Source organism: Carlito syrichta, unplaced genomic scaffold (genome assembly GCF_000164805.1).
Source record: "Carlito syrichta isolate Samal-C Ts95f unplaced genomic scaffold, Tarsius_syrichta-2.0.1 Scaffold307225, whole genome shotgun sequence".
Classification (NCBI taxonomy): domain Eukaryota; kingdom Metazoa; phylum Chordata; class Mammalia; order Primates; family Tarsiidae; genus Carlito; species Carlito syrichta.
In genome coordinates, this window is record NW_007251321.1 from 8,798 (window position 1) to 23,454 (window position 14,657).

At 41.8% G+C, this 14,657-nt stretch overlaps 1 protein-coding gene across 1 annotated transcript in view; it reads right to left on the minus strand.

Moving 5' to 3' along the window:
• Nucleotides 1-14,316, minus strand: part of LOC103266573 (myotubularin-related protein 9) — a 22,225-nt gene extending 7,909 nt beyond the window's left edge. The window contains exons 1-5 of the mRNA XM_008064210.2: nt 14,207-14,316; nt 12,547-12,672; nt 6,107-6,280; nt 4,353-4,570; nt 299-460 (exon numbers count right to left, since the gene is read on the minus strand). Coding sequence (XP_008062401.2) covers nt 299-460; nt 4,353-4,570; nt 6,107-6,280; nt 12,547-12,672; nt 14,207-14,242 — 716 coding nt within the window. The 5' untranslated portion in view covers nt 14,243-14,316. The remainder of the gene's footprint in view (nt 1-298; nt 461-4,352; nt 4,571-6,106; nt 6,281-12,546; nt 12,673-14,206) is intronic.
• Nucleotides 14,317-14,657: the final 341 nt, after the last annotated feature.

Consider the following 14,657-nt stretch of genomic DNA (forward strand, 5'->3'; position numbering starts at 1 on the left):
TCTCGAACCTGCAGGCTCAGGCAATTCACTCACCTCAGCCTCCCAAAGCGTGGGATTACAGGCTGAGCCACCAAGCCCAGCTAACAAGCATTAATTAAGGATTAAATGCCATCTCTATTCATACCTCATTGCCAACTGAAGAGTGTTGACTATCCTACATAGAAACTTATCACATGATCTGAACATAGACGAGAATATAGGCACAAAATTTAGCATAATCTAAAAAACCTATGTCTGGACAAAAAACAGTCTAGTTATCAGTGCATGCCCCATTCAGGAACGCTGAAATGCACATTACCTGTCGATACACTGAGCCGCTAGGCAGGCAGTTGTCAGAATCTCTTTGATGTGGGTCAGCCAGTTACAGGACTCCAGCTTACTCAGCCATCGGTCCATGTTGTGTGTTTGGTCATTACAAGCTTCCACAAGTTTGATGAGGCTCTCCTGAAGAATGTGGTATCTTTTAAAAATAAAAAGAAGTAAAAAACAAAACAAGAAATAGAACAATAAAGGAAGAAATCAAACCCCAAATTCAACTTCCAATATACCAGAGCAAAAGGAGTTCAAAATGCTATAAAAATATTTACGCTGCTCTACAGTGACTTGAGGATTAAAGATTGAAAAATTAACACTTAAGCACTGTTGCAAAGACGCCTAAAACGACTGTTCTGGTAACCTGTTCCTCATCTGAGCAGACGGATTATCTGACTGGGGACAGGGCCAGAGCCCTGCATTTTGTGACAGGTCCGCGGACACAGCACCACTTATCTCTGCGATCCTATTCCTACTGACCCAAACTAGACCACAGCACCATCAGCAGCGATACCCAACCCCACCCAAACCCCACTGTTTTTTAGAACCAGAAGCACTTATAAATCACTCACTGACAGTATAAACAAAAGACTGTACAGATGTAGAAAACAGAGAGAAAATAGGTGGGAATGGGAGAAACAGAATCTCTAAAGTCTTTGGCATAGAAAAATACAAGTCTATGTAGCAAATCTATTCAGTTTGGCAACCACTGACCCACATGTAGAGGAGGAGCAGACCTGGTGGGGCTGAGGTGTCAGGTGACTTAGAGAAAGAAGGTTAGTGACAGACGCTCCTGTGTGTACACAGGGAAGTGTTTTTATTTATCTTATCAAATCACAATGAGGGTTGATTTTCTGAAAAGATCAACAAAATTGACAAAGTTTTAGCTAACTAAAAAAAAGAGAGAGGACAAGTAAATAAAATCAGAAACAAAACAGGAGTCATTACAACTGATACCAAAGAAACACAAGGAACCATAAGAGAAGACTGTGAATAATCATGCACCAACAAATTGATTGGCTCACTTACAGGAAACTGATAAATTCCTAGAGGCATACAACCTACCAAGACTGAGTCACAAAGAAACAGAAAATCTGAATGGATCATGAGTAAGGAAATGGAATCAGTAAAAAGATCACTCATAAAGGAAAAGCCAAGGTCCTGACAGCCTTGCACTACTTGATTTCAAAATATGCTACAGAGCTGTAGTAATCAAAACAGCATGGTATTGGCATAAAAACACACATCAACTGATGGAACAGAATAGAGGACCCAGAAATAAATCCATGCATTTATGGTAACTGATCTTTGAAAAAGGTATCAACAATAAACACTAAAGAAAGGATAGCCTGGTCCATAAAAGGAGGTGGGAAAACTGGGTATCACATGCAGAAGAAACTGGACCTTCATCTCACCACGTACACAAAAACAACTCAAGACAGATTAAAGACTTAACCTTGAGACCTGAAACTGCATAACTACTCGACAAAGACATAAAAAGTCTCTTGACACTAGTCTGGGCAAAGATTTTTTTGAATATGGCCCCAAGAGCAAAAATAGACAAATGGGGCTGCATAAAACTAAAAAGCTTCTGCGCAGCAGAAGAAATAATCAACAGAGCACAGAGACAATTTATGGAATAGGAGAAAACATTTTCAATCAACACATTAGATAAGGAGTTAACATCCAAACTATATAAGAAACTCAACTCAGTAGCAAGAAAACAAATAGCCCGATTAAAGTGTAGGCAGGCCAGGTGCTGTGGCTCAGCCCGTCATCCCAGTACTTTGGGAGGCCAAGGTGAGAGGATTGCTTGAGTTCACGGGCTCGAGGTTACCCTGGGCAACTTGGTGAGACCTCATCTCTACAATAAATCACAAGAACTAGCCAGGCGTGGTGGCGCGTGCCTGTAGTTCCAGCTACTTGGAAGGCTGAGGCGGAAGGATTGCCTGAGCCCAGCAGGTGGATGCTGTGGTGGCCATGAGCATGCCACTGTACTCCAGCCTGGGCGACAGAGTGAGACTCCAAGTCAAAAAAAAAAAAACAGCAGGCAAAGGACCCAAATAGACATTTCACAAAAGAAGACGCATATTTGAAAAAAAATGCTCACCATCACAAATCATGAAGGAGATGTATATTCCCCCCACAGTGAGGTATCATCTCATACCTGTTAAAATGGCTGTCATCAAAAATACAAGATCTAACAAGTGCTGTCGAGAATATGGAGAAAAGGAAGCCCTTGTACAATGTTGGTGCGAACGTAAAATAATATAGTCATTATGGAAAACAGTAACCAAGTTCCTCAAAAAAAAAAAAAAAATTTTTTTTTTTTTTGAGTCAAAGTCTCACTCTGTCACCCAGGCTGAAGTGCAATGGCACGCTCACAGCCATGGCAGCATCAACCTGCGGGGCTCAGGCGATCCTTCTGCCTCATTCTTCCAAGTAGCGGGAACTACAGGCGCAAGCCACCACTTCTAGCCATTTTTTTTGATTTATTGTACAGATAAGGTCTCACCAAGTTGCCCAGAATGGTCTTGAACCTGTGGGCTCAGGCAATCCTCTTGCCTCGGCCTCCCAAAGTGCTGGGATTATAGGCTTGAGCCACCACACCTGGCCTCCTCAAAAAATTGAAAATAGAACTACTGTATGATCCAGCAACCCCACTTCTGGACCCCTATCCAAAGGAAATGAAATCAAGACCTCCATGAGTACTTGCACAACAGCTGAGAAGAACGGATAAAGAAAATGTGATATGTGTGTGCAACAAAACACTGTTCACCCTTAACAAAGAAAGAAATCCTGTCATTTGCAACGACACAGATGACTCAGAAGACATCATGCTATGGGGAATCGGGAAGGCATAGAGAGATGTATACTGCGTGACCTCCCTTACACAGTGGGATCTAAAGAAGTCTAACTCACAGAAGCAGACAGTAGAATAATAGTTGCCAGGAGGTGGGAAGGTGGGATGGAGGGCAGATATGGAGAGAGGATGGTCAAAGGTTACAAAGTTCCAGTAAGACAGAAGCTATTCTGGAGACTGTACAGCATGGCAACCATAGCTAGCTAATAATATATTATATGCTTAAAATTGCAAAGAAAGCGAATCTTCATTTGTTTATTTTTTTGAGTCGTAGTCTCACTCTGTTGCCCAGGCTGGAGTGCAGTGGCACGCTGCTCATGGTCACTGCAGCCTCGACCTGCTGGGCTCAATTGATCTTTCCTCCTCGCTTTCCAAGCACCTGGAACTACAGGCACGTGCCACCATGCCTGGTTAATTTTTTTATTTATTGTAGAGATGAGGTCTTGCCAAGTTGCCCACACTGGTCTCGAACCCACAGACTCAGGCAATCCTCTTACCTGGGCCTCCCAAATTGCTGGGATTATAGACGTGAGCCACCACATCCAGCCAGAGTGGATCTTTAAGTGTTCTCATCACAAAAAGAATGGTAAACCGGACTCAGGCTCAGTAGCTCAGCCTGCAATTCCGTGCCTTGGGAGGCTGAGGTGAGTGGTTCAAGACCCACCTGGGCAACTTAGTGAGACCTCATCTCTACAATAAATTAAAAAAAAAAAAAAATTAGCCGGGCATGGTAGCACGTGCCTGTAGTTCCAGCTACTTGGAAGGCTGAGGCGGAAGGATCGCCAGAGCCCAGCAGATCGAGGCTGTGGTAGCCGGGAGTGGCCACTGCACTCCAGTCTGGGCAACAGAGCGAGACTTCACTCAAAAAAAAAAAAAGAATGGTAACTATGTGACGTGATGGATATGTTAATTAACTTGATTTAATCATTTCATAATGTATACATATATCAAAACAGTGTGCTGTACATCACAAATATACATAATTTTTATTTATCAATTAAACCTTAATAAAACTGACCCTTCAAACAAACAAACAAAAAATCACAATGAGAAGCTATCTAGTCAGTTATTGACCCTAAATTAACGAGTAGGTTCATTTGAGCACTAGTGACATTTGAACAGCTAAGGGTTCACCCACTCTGAATAGCTTCAAATAAGAGTCTCTGAAATCTTTTACCTCTCAATGGACTTGTGGATTCGTCTCCATTGGGGATAAGGAGCTTCTTGTTCAAAGCCACCTCCTTTGGCTCTAGCCTGCTGAGCCACATTGAGGGATCGAGTGTCAATGATGTAGCCCCGCTTTCCTGCCCGGAGGGTGGCGTTTATCAGCTTCTCATCTTCCTTGCACCTCCTCCCATTTGTGCCAGTGAGTGGCTGACCACTTCGCATAATTACCTAGAAGCATAGTACAGCTGAAAATGCAATAGCAGTTGCTTTTGAAGTTTCTAAAAACAGAAAGAAATGAGCTAGATTAAGAGTATCTCTGCTGGGCACAGTGACTCATGCCTGTAATCCCAGCACTTTGGGAGGTGGAGGCGAGAGAATTGCCTGAGTTCAGGGGCTCATGACCACCCTGGGCAACTTGGGGGGACCTCATTTGTTAAAAATAAAAAAGAATGAAAGAAAAAGAAAAAGGAAAAAAAAATTTAAAAAAAAAGAGGATCTCCCAAATAACTGAGTGACAGCTGAAGATGAATTTGATCCATAAACAAAGAAATATGTACATGTACTGACGAATACTTCCACATATCACCTCTTTAAGATCAAATATTATAATTTACCGAGTCCAAGAATCAAATACCCAGTAGCCCTGACCCTGTAATAAAGGCAATAATGGCCCGCGAGCCAGTAAACCTTGACTTCCTCGACACAAACAAAGGCTGGCAAATTTCTACAAGAATCACAAGGGGAAAAGGCACTCAAGCACAACTTAAAAGTGTGTGAACTATTCGTGCTTAGGGATTCATCTTCAGCCCCTTGAAAGCAGCTTGTCTGTTATTCATCCCCCAGTGGTCTGCCAACCTTTTCAGTATTCTGGGACTTCAACCACATGTCTCCAAAGTCTACCCTACCAACCACATATTTTAAAAGATCTGCTTTTGAGACTTTTCTCAAGAAATCAGTGTCCATCACACTAATCTCTTCCCTGGTGAGTGGTTTAGGGTTATCTTAAGAGACCACCATTATATACTGTTTTATCTTAACATTTAATTGACCAAGAAAGGTCACCCAGAGGATGACAACGGTTAGCTTTCAGACAGCACTTGCCATTCAAATGGACACAACACTATGTTTAATATCCACTGTTGACTGGGCACAGTGGCTCACACCTGTAATCCCAGTACTCTGGGAGACCAAGGCAGGAGGACCACCTGAGCCCAGGAGATCGAGGCCAGCTTGGGCAACACAGTGAGGCCTTGTCTCTAATTTAAAATATATGTATATATGTTCATTGTTAAAATGCTTTCTAAATAAATCATTCTGAAGAACAATACTAAAGAGTAAGCAGGGTAGGTAGCCTGCTGCCAAAGGAGCAGATTTTTAAGAATATTTTTATCCTAGCCAGCTGTGGTAGCTCAAGCCTGTAATCCCACCACTTTGGGAGGCAGAGGCGAGAGGACTGCCTAAGCTCAGGGGTTCGAGACCAGCCTGACCAACTTGGCAATACCTCATGTCTACAATAAATAAAAAAAATAATCCGGGCATGGTAGCATGCACCTGTAGTTCCAGCTACTTGGAAGGTTGAAACAGAAGGATTGCCTGAGCCCAGAAGGTCGAGGCTACGGTGGCCATGAGCTTGCCACTGCACTCCAGTCTGGGTGACAGAGTGAGACTCCGACTCAAAAAAAAAAAAGAAAAAGAGAATATTTCTAAGAAAAGATCCCCAAGCCAAGCCTTTCAGGAGATCAAGCAGTAGTGCTGTATGCTTACCATTCCGTTTTTTTGATGATAATAGCTTAGTACCGGGAAGCGCCCTCCGTGTCGAAAGGTTGCTACCTTCCGAAGAGCTTCGTCGTCAATGGATTTGGGCACTATGACAATTGGTGGGTAAGAAGGACAGACAGCAAATTCCTTATTGACGTAGCTTAGCCTCCATTCACCGGTCTGAAAAACACAAAATACTTCAAAACTATGCAACCATCTCAATGTCACAGAATAGTCTGAACAAGACCTTGGAGACCCACTTTCAGTTCTGAAGAAATTTAATAGAAGGCGATCTGGCCTATATGTAATTACCTGCAGAGAGAAGGAGCTCCGTTCTTTCAGGCCAGCTTCCTCCACTGCTACAAATCACTAGTTCCTAAAAAGTTCTTCCTCGCATTGAGCAAAACCTGTTGCTTTGCAACTTCCTCTATTGGTTTTTACCATGACTCCAGACAACACAGCACAAATTCCCTATGTCACATGGCAGCCTTTCAAATATGTGAAAGACAGTTGAGTTTCCTCTTAGTCTTCCAGCCTCCAAATTAAATATATTAGGTTTATCCATGGTTACCACGGCCAATATCATCCCATTCATCCTTTTCTGGGTCCCATTTAATTTGCTAAAGATCCTCTTAAAGAAGAGCACAAGTAAGACTGCAATACTTTAGACAATGCTTAACCAAAACAGATAAGAGTAGAGCTACACCAAATCCTTTGTTCCTTTCAGTTACTTAAAAAGAAGAAAAATGTCATTCGAGTGGTAACATCTTTCTTAAAACAGTAACAACTCACTACTAAGAAAGATTATACTTAGGAGTCAATGAAATAATTTCCAACTCAGTAAACTAAAAACTAAAAGTATATAATAGAGAACTATCTAAAATCAACTTATTTTAAACATCAGAACTGAACACTACTTGAAGGTTACAGACTTCTTGCAGTTTAAAAAAATTAAATTATATATGTAAATTTCAATAAGTCAGCTGTAGCTCCAGCTACTTGGAAAGCTGAGGCAGAAGGATTGCCGAAGCCCAGCAGGTCAAGGTTGCGGTAGCCGGGAGCGGCCACTGCACTCCAGTCTGGGCGACAGAGTGAGACTCCAAAGAAAAAAAATTTCAATAAGTCTCTATGAATCCGAATTGGTCTAATAAACCAGCCATGGGTATTAGGAGGATAAAGCTTAAAAGTATGTTAGATGTATTATGAGAGCATTATTTTTTTTAAGTATTTTTATATGATATAACATCATTTTTTCAAATTTTTTTTCACATTTCAGTTATTTGCTAACAATTTTTTTTGAGTTGGAGTCTCTCTCTATCACCCAGGCTGGAGTGCAGTGGCACGTTCACGGCCACCCCAGTGTCCACCTGCTGGGCTCTGGCAATCCTTCCACCTCAACCTTCCAAGTAGCTGGAACTACAGGCGCGTGCTACCATGCCCGGTTAATTTTTGATTTATTGTAGAGATGAGGTCTCGCCAAGTTGCCTGGACTGGTCTTGAACCCATGGGCTCAGGCAATCCACTCACCTCAGCCTCCCGAAGTGCTGGGATTACAGGCTGAGCCACCGAGCCTGGCCTTGCTACCACTTTTTTTTAAATATAGTTTCTAAAAGATTTTTTACCAAAAAAAAAGTATTAGGTTGCTGCATAAGTGTGTATAGCATTTGTTTTTGGCATGCAACACTGCAGTGCTGGGAGTTTTTTTATTGTTTGCCATCAGTCCTCTGGAGTGACGTGTGCTTGTGAATATACTTTACATTTTGCAGATTTGAAGAAAGTTAGTGCTATCTGTGGGCTAAAGAAGATGGAGCATCAAGTGGAAAAATCCAAACACTTCCAATATATTCTCTGTGAGTTTAGCGAAGAAGTAAAGGCGGTGCAGGTGGCTCGAAACATTTGGGCTGGGTACAGGGAGAATGCCATCGGGGAAAGAAAACGGTTCTGTCATCTCAAAGAGGCCCACTTTGGCCTGAATGTTTCTCCACATTCAAGAAGACCGTCAGGCATTGATGAAGAGGGTTCAGCGCTTTAACCCTCACTTTAGCCCATGACGACCCACATCAACATCAGCCAACCCGAGAACTGGTACACGGGACGAACTGTGGCCAGTCAACCATCATGTGACATCTGCATTCCACGGGCAAGCGGAAAGTGCCATGGACTTATGCATCGGCCAAAGAGATATCGGTTTCCTGTTCGCCTATCACAATTCACTTTCCCCAAAGGCAATCATTTTCAGCACCTAAAAATTTTTTGGTGCAAAGTTGTAAATTTCTAAGTAACATGATCATGCTATTATTTCTTGAGTTTTCACTATTGTGTATTATTTATAAATTTCCTAAGCTGGAGAATGCTATGACTCTCCACTGATCCGCAATGCCACTTCTGCTACATATAAAGTTTCCAAATGTACAGGGCTCTCTAATCTGTCCCAGAGATCTATTTTAGGAATTCCCATAGCTTCCAAAATAAGCTTGGTATCTAATAGGCTAAGTCTCTTCCTCCCCTCTTTTGTTTTTCAAGAGTAACTTGGCTTTTGGTCTTTGTACCTCCATGTGACTTTTATCAAATTCCATGTAAAAACCAACTGGGGTTCTAATAAGATTATATTAACTTTACAGGTGAGTTCAGAGAGAATGAATTACATCTTTTTTTTTTTTTTTGAGTTGGAGTCTCACTCTGTCGCTCAGACTGGAGTGCAGTGGCCGCTCCCAGCCACCGCAGCCTCGCCTGCTGGGCTCCGGTGATCCTTCCGCCTCAGCCTTCCGAGTAGCTGGAACTACAGGCACGCGCTACCATGCCCGGCTCATTTTTTGGTTTACTGTAGAGATGCAGTCTCACCAAGTTGCCCAGGCGGGTCTCGAACCCGTGGGCTCAGGCAATCCACTCACCTCAACCTCCCAAAGGCACAGGATTATAGGCTGAGCCACCGAGCCCGGCTATGAATTACATTTTAATGATATTCAACCTATTTCCTCTCCACTTATTTAAGCTTTCCTTAATGTTTCATAAAGTTTTATAGTTCAATAAAAACCTTTTATATCTTTTCTTAGACATATTCTAGAAGTCTTAAAATTTCTGCTGGGCTCAGGTGATCATTCTGCCTCAGCCTACCAAGTAGCTGAAACCAAGATGTGCGCCACCATGTCCAGTTAATTTTTAAATTTACTATAAAGACGAGGTCTTGCCAAGTTGCCCTGGCTGTTCCCGAACCCTTGGGCTCAGGCAATCCTCTCACCTCTGCCTCCCAAAGTGCTGGGATCACAAGATTGAGCCACCATGCCCGGCATCTCTCTCTTGAACTTGATAAAGATTTGCTTTTTGTATGCTTTTGGTAGTCACTCTTTATCAGATTAAAGAAATTCCCTTCAAATCCAACACTGCTAAATAAGAGCTTTTATCATGAATAAATGTTTATCAAAATTTTTTCTCTTCTAAACTAATACCATGTAGGTAATTTGCCTTTTCTCTAATTTTGTGATATTCTCTTTGCTTTACTGGTCAGTAGCTGGACAACATGTCTAAGTAAAGATTTTTATTATCTTGCATGGTGTTTGCTGAGACATGTTGACTTAAGTGTTCAATGACTTCTACTGATTCTGAAGAATTATCAACCATTGTTTTTTTGAACATTGCCCTTTTTCCATTTTATTTACCATCTTCTTCTTAAACTTCCATGTGAGAAATATTGGATCTTCTTCCTTTATAATCCATTCATGTCTCTAATCTCTGTTTTTCCATTTTCCTTGTTCCTCTGTTCTGTATTCAGTGATTACTTCAGATCTCCATTCCAGATCACTCATTCTCTCTTTAGCTGTTTCTATAATCAGCTATTTAACCTTTAATATTTTTCTTCTTTTTAATCAACTCTATTAAGACAAAATTTATGAAAAATAAACTGAATCCATTTTGATACACAATTTCACAAGTATTGACAGTTGTATACACCTGTGAAACACCCTATGATACTAGGAAATCACGAATCTCCTTTCAGTCACTTTTGGTGTCATACCTAAAAAAATCTTTGCCCAACCCAAGGTCATAAAGATTTTCTCCTGTGCTTTCTCTAAGAGCTTTTTAAATTTTAGCTCTTATGCTTCTGTCTACAGTACATTTTGAGTTAATTGTTATGAATGGTGTGGGGTAAGCGTCTAGGTTCATCTTTTTTTAGATATTGTTCCAACTGTTGCAGTGTCACTGATTGACAAAGCTGTCCTTTCCCTATTCAATCGACTGATACCTTTGTCAAAAATCAGCTGACCATAAAGGAGGAGGCTTATTTCTGTGCCCTCTTTTCTGCTCCGTTGATCTCTATGCCTACCCTTATGTCAATACCATACTCCCTTGATTACTGTAGCTTTTTTTTTTTTTTTTTGAGTTGGAGTCTCACTCTGTCACCCAGACTGGAGTGCAGTGGCCGCTCCCGGCCACCGCAACCTTGCCTGCTGGGCTCCGGCGATCCTTCTGCCTCAGCCTTCCATGTGGCCGGAATTACAGGTATGCGTTACCACACCCGGCTGATTTTTTTTTTTTTTTTAATTTATTGTAGAGATGAGGTCTCACTGCCCAGGAGGGTCTCGAGCCCGCGGGCTCAGGCAATTCACTCACCTCAGCCTCCCAAAGGCGTGGGATTACAGGCTGAGCCACCGAGCCCGGCTGATTACTGTAGCTTTAAAGTAAGTTTTTAAATCAAATAATGTAAATGTTCTATTTTTTAAAAAACTGTTTTTATTATTCTAGCAACTTTCCATTTTCATATAAATTTTGGGATCATCTTGTCTATTTCTTTGATAACATCTACTGGAATCGCAATAGGTGCAGCTGGATGGGTGGCATTACATCTATAGACTAATTTGGGGAGAACGGCCACCTTAGTGAGCCAAACCCAGCCTGCTGCCTGTCCTTGCAAATAAGTTTTACTGGAACAAAGCACCACCCATTCAGTGATGTCTTGTTTATCACTGTTTTCATGTTACACCAGAGGAGTGGAGCAGTCGTAACAGAGACCACACGACACGCAGTCTGAAAAATGCCCTCCGGTCCTTCTCCTAAGTCATCCAGCCACTGATCTTAATTATATTATCTTTCCATTCATGTACACAGTATATCTCTCCTTTTATTTAGAGCTCCTTTAACTTCTTGTTTTTCGGGTGTTTTTTGAGTCGGAGACTCACTCTGTTGTCCAGGCTGGAGTTCAGTGGCGTGCTCACGACCACCCCAGTGTCAACCTGCTGGGCTCAGGCGATCCTTCCACCTCAACCTTCCACATAGCTGGGACTACAGGCATGTGCCACCATGCCCGGCTAATTTTTTGATTTATTGTAAACGCGAGGTCTTGAACCCCTGGGCTCAGGCAATCCTCTCGCCTCGGCCTCCAAAGTGCTGGGATTATAGGCATGAGCCAACACACCTGGCCTTCCTTTAACTTCTTTTAGCAATGTTCTGTGTCTTCCAGTATATAGATCTGCACTTCTTTTGTTAAATTGATTCCTGAGTACTTTTATTCATTTTTCAGACTGGTTGTTGGCAATGCAAGTCACTTTGCTAAACTTGCTTATTACTTCATTACTTCTAGTTATTTTCTTTCTTTTATTTTTATTTCTTTCCATTTATTTTGCTCTTTTTTTTTTTAAGTTGGAGTCTCACTCTGTTGCCCAGGTTGGAGTACAGTGGCATGCTCACAGCCACCGCAGCTTCAAACTGCTGGACTCAGGTGATCCTTCCACCTCAGCCTTTCAAGTAGCTGGAACTACAGGCGTCCAACACCACACCTGGCTAATTTATTGTAGAGACAAGGTCTCACCAAGTTGCCCAGACTGGTCTCAAACCCTTAGACTCAAGCAATCCTCTCCCCAAGTGCTGGGATCACATGAGCCACCTCGCCCAGCTGCTTCTTTTTTTTTCTAGCTTCTCTTTTTTTAGATTGGAAAATATAATTTATTTAGAAAGTAAGTTAGAGAGAGAGAAGAGAGAGGAAATTCACCTCCTCAGGCAGGGGAGGAGGCCAAAGTCAGGAAACATAGTAGCCATAGCTCAAAGAGCCACATGAACACACCAGAGTTTAGCAAAGCACTGGCTTTTTGTTCTTAGCTTCTAAAGTAGGTGCTTAGGTCAATGATTTTAGACTCTGTTTCTTTTCTAGTATAAGAATCTTAAGGCTATAAGTTTAATTTCTAAACATTGCCTTAGCATACTTCACAAATTTTGTTTAATTTAAAAATACTTGAATATAGTCCTAGATATCTTGGTGTTACTGATTTCTAATTTAATCCCTTTGTGACCAGAGTTTATACTCTGTATGGCTTCAATCCTTGTAAGTATATTAAGATTAGAAATGGACATGTTAATTCACCTATTACTCTTCAAAAGAAGTGGTGTCATTTTCACAAGTACACTAAGATGTTGGATTACTTCTCATTATCCATAGTTCTCAAAAGTTAACTCACAGCTGAGGAATAGAGTTCAAACTCTTGCTCAGGAAGGAAAGAATGCCAGCCATCTTCTATCACCTCGAACATGGGCCGGTAAAAGAAAGGGTACATCAGAGTGACGGAGTCCAGGGTAGACAATGCCTAAGGGGGCAAAAACAAAGAAAGAAAAAAGAAACACACCACAATTTGAAACACATCCTATGGAAAAATTAGGCAAATATGGCCTAATAACGATGGTCACCCAAGATATTTTTCTAACACTTTATCACTAGATGCAATTAGAGTTTTATTGAAGCTAATTTCCAAGTTTTCAGTATCTAACAAGGCATCTGACACACAACACACACTCAATAAATATCAAGTGAATAAAATAAAAAACAGGCCGGGCTCGGTGGCTCAGCCTGTAATCCCAGCACTTTGGGAGGCCGAGGCGAGAGGACTGCCTGAGCCCACGGGTTCAAGACCCACCCGGGCAACTTGGCGAGACCTTGTCTCTACAATAAATCAAAGACTAGCTAGGCTTGGTAGCGTACGCCTATGTTCTAGCTACTTAGGAGGCGGAGGCGGAAGGATCGCCGGAGCCCAGCAAGTCGAGGCTGTGGAGGCTAGGAGCGGCCACTGCACTCCAGTCTGGGCGACAGAGTGAGATTCCAACTCAAAAAAATAAAAAATAAAAAACAAAAACATGCATACACCAAGTCCAGATGAAAAATGAATTAACTCCTCTTGATACCATTTAATAAAGCATAACAAAAAGGCCAAGTATTTCTGGGGATTAGAGAACACAGAGTTTTTGGTTAGTAAGTCAGGTATGAGCTCAAGATCCAGTTATTGGCTATGTAAACATGTGTGAGTTACTTAAAATCAGGTCTGTCAGTAACTGTGAAAAAAGGAGGATGCAGCTTAATGGCCAAGAGTCAATCTATTGGACTCGAATCCCAAATCCTAGCTGGGCAACAGCAGCTACGTCATACGAGTCTCTGCCTTAATTCCCCCAACGGTAAAATGGGGGAAACAGCAGTACTCACTTCATAGGGCTGCTGGGGCATTAAAAGAGACCACGTAACAGGCTTAGAACAATGCCTGGCACATAATAAAACCTCAAATACTTGCCCACTATAATGTGACCAAAAGCAATTCTAACTCTGTGATTCCTTTATTGTTTTAAAATTCCATATAGGATTTTACTTGAGCAAACCTACTGGAGCAGGAAAAAAAGTTCATAAACTGCCTTGTGAAATATAAAGATTTGTATAGTCACTCTGAAATACCAAGCAAAACTTTAAAATTTCTCCCAAGACCCTCTTTACTAAATCCTTTAATAGTTTCACCAAATAAGCACAAGTGAAACAGTATCTATTATTTGACTATTATGAACTCAATGAAATTCCATAAAGTCTTTGGGAGGGAAAGTAATTCCATGGACTTGCATGTAATTTATGGAACTGGCATTACTCATATAAAATGAGTAACACTAAACACTGCTATAAGCCAATAAGGTCCCATTACACTCGTATAACAGTAAATCAGGACAAGGTTTTTCCTATCGTCTTCAGTATCTGAGTCAGAGGACATGACCAAATATCTAATGAATAAACATCAAATCTGTACTGAGTCATAATACAAGACTGTTTTTTTCTTCTTCTTCTTCATATTTTGCCTCCAAAATACTTACCTCAATGGAACTGGCTATATTCAAACATTCCTCCATTCCGGGAATATCCAACTGAATAATTCTAAAATCTTTACATTTTATGATGATGGTACCCAGTGATCCCACAAATCTGTAAGAAATTGCAAATCATGCTTAGAAACACAAACATTTCTAACTTTAAATATATGATTATTTATTTGAAAAGCAAATACAGATGCAGTAAAAATTTATATTAACCTTATTCTCCCCAATTAGCCTAATCAAGGAAGAGGCAGGGGTCCAGGTGAGTGGCTGTCATCGGGTGGCAGGGGTCCAGGTGAGTGGCTGTCAAATGCTGGCTCCGGGGCCAGCATGCGCGCGCGGGGTGCCCCGCGGCCACCATGGACGTGGGCTACGTGCTGGTCCGAGACTCGCCGGTCTACGCGGCCCCGCCAGGCCCGCCCACCTACGGCTCCCCAGGCCCCGGCCCGCA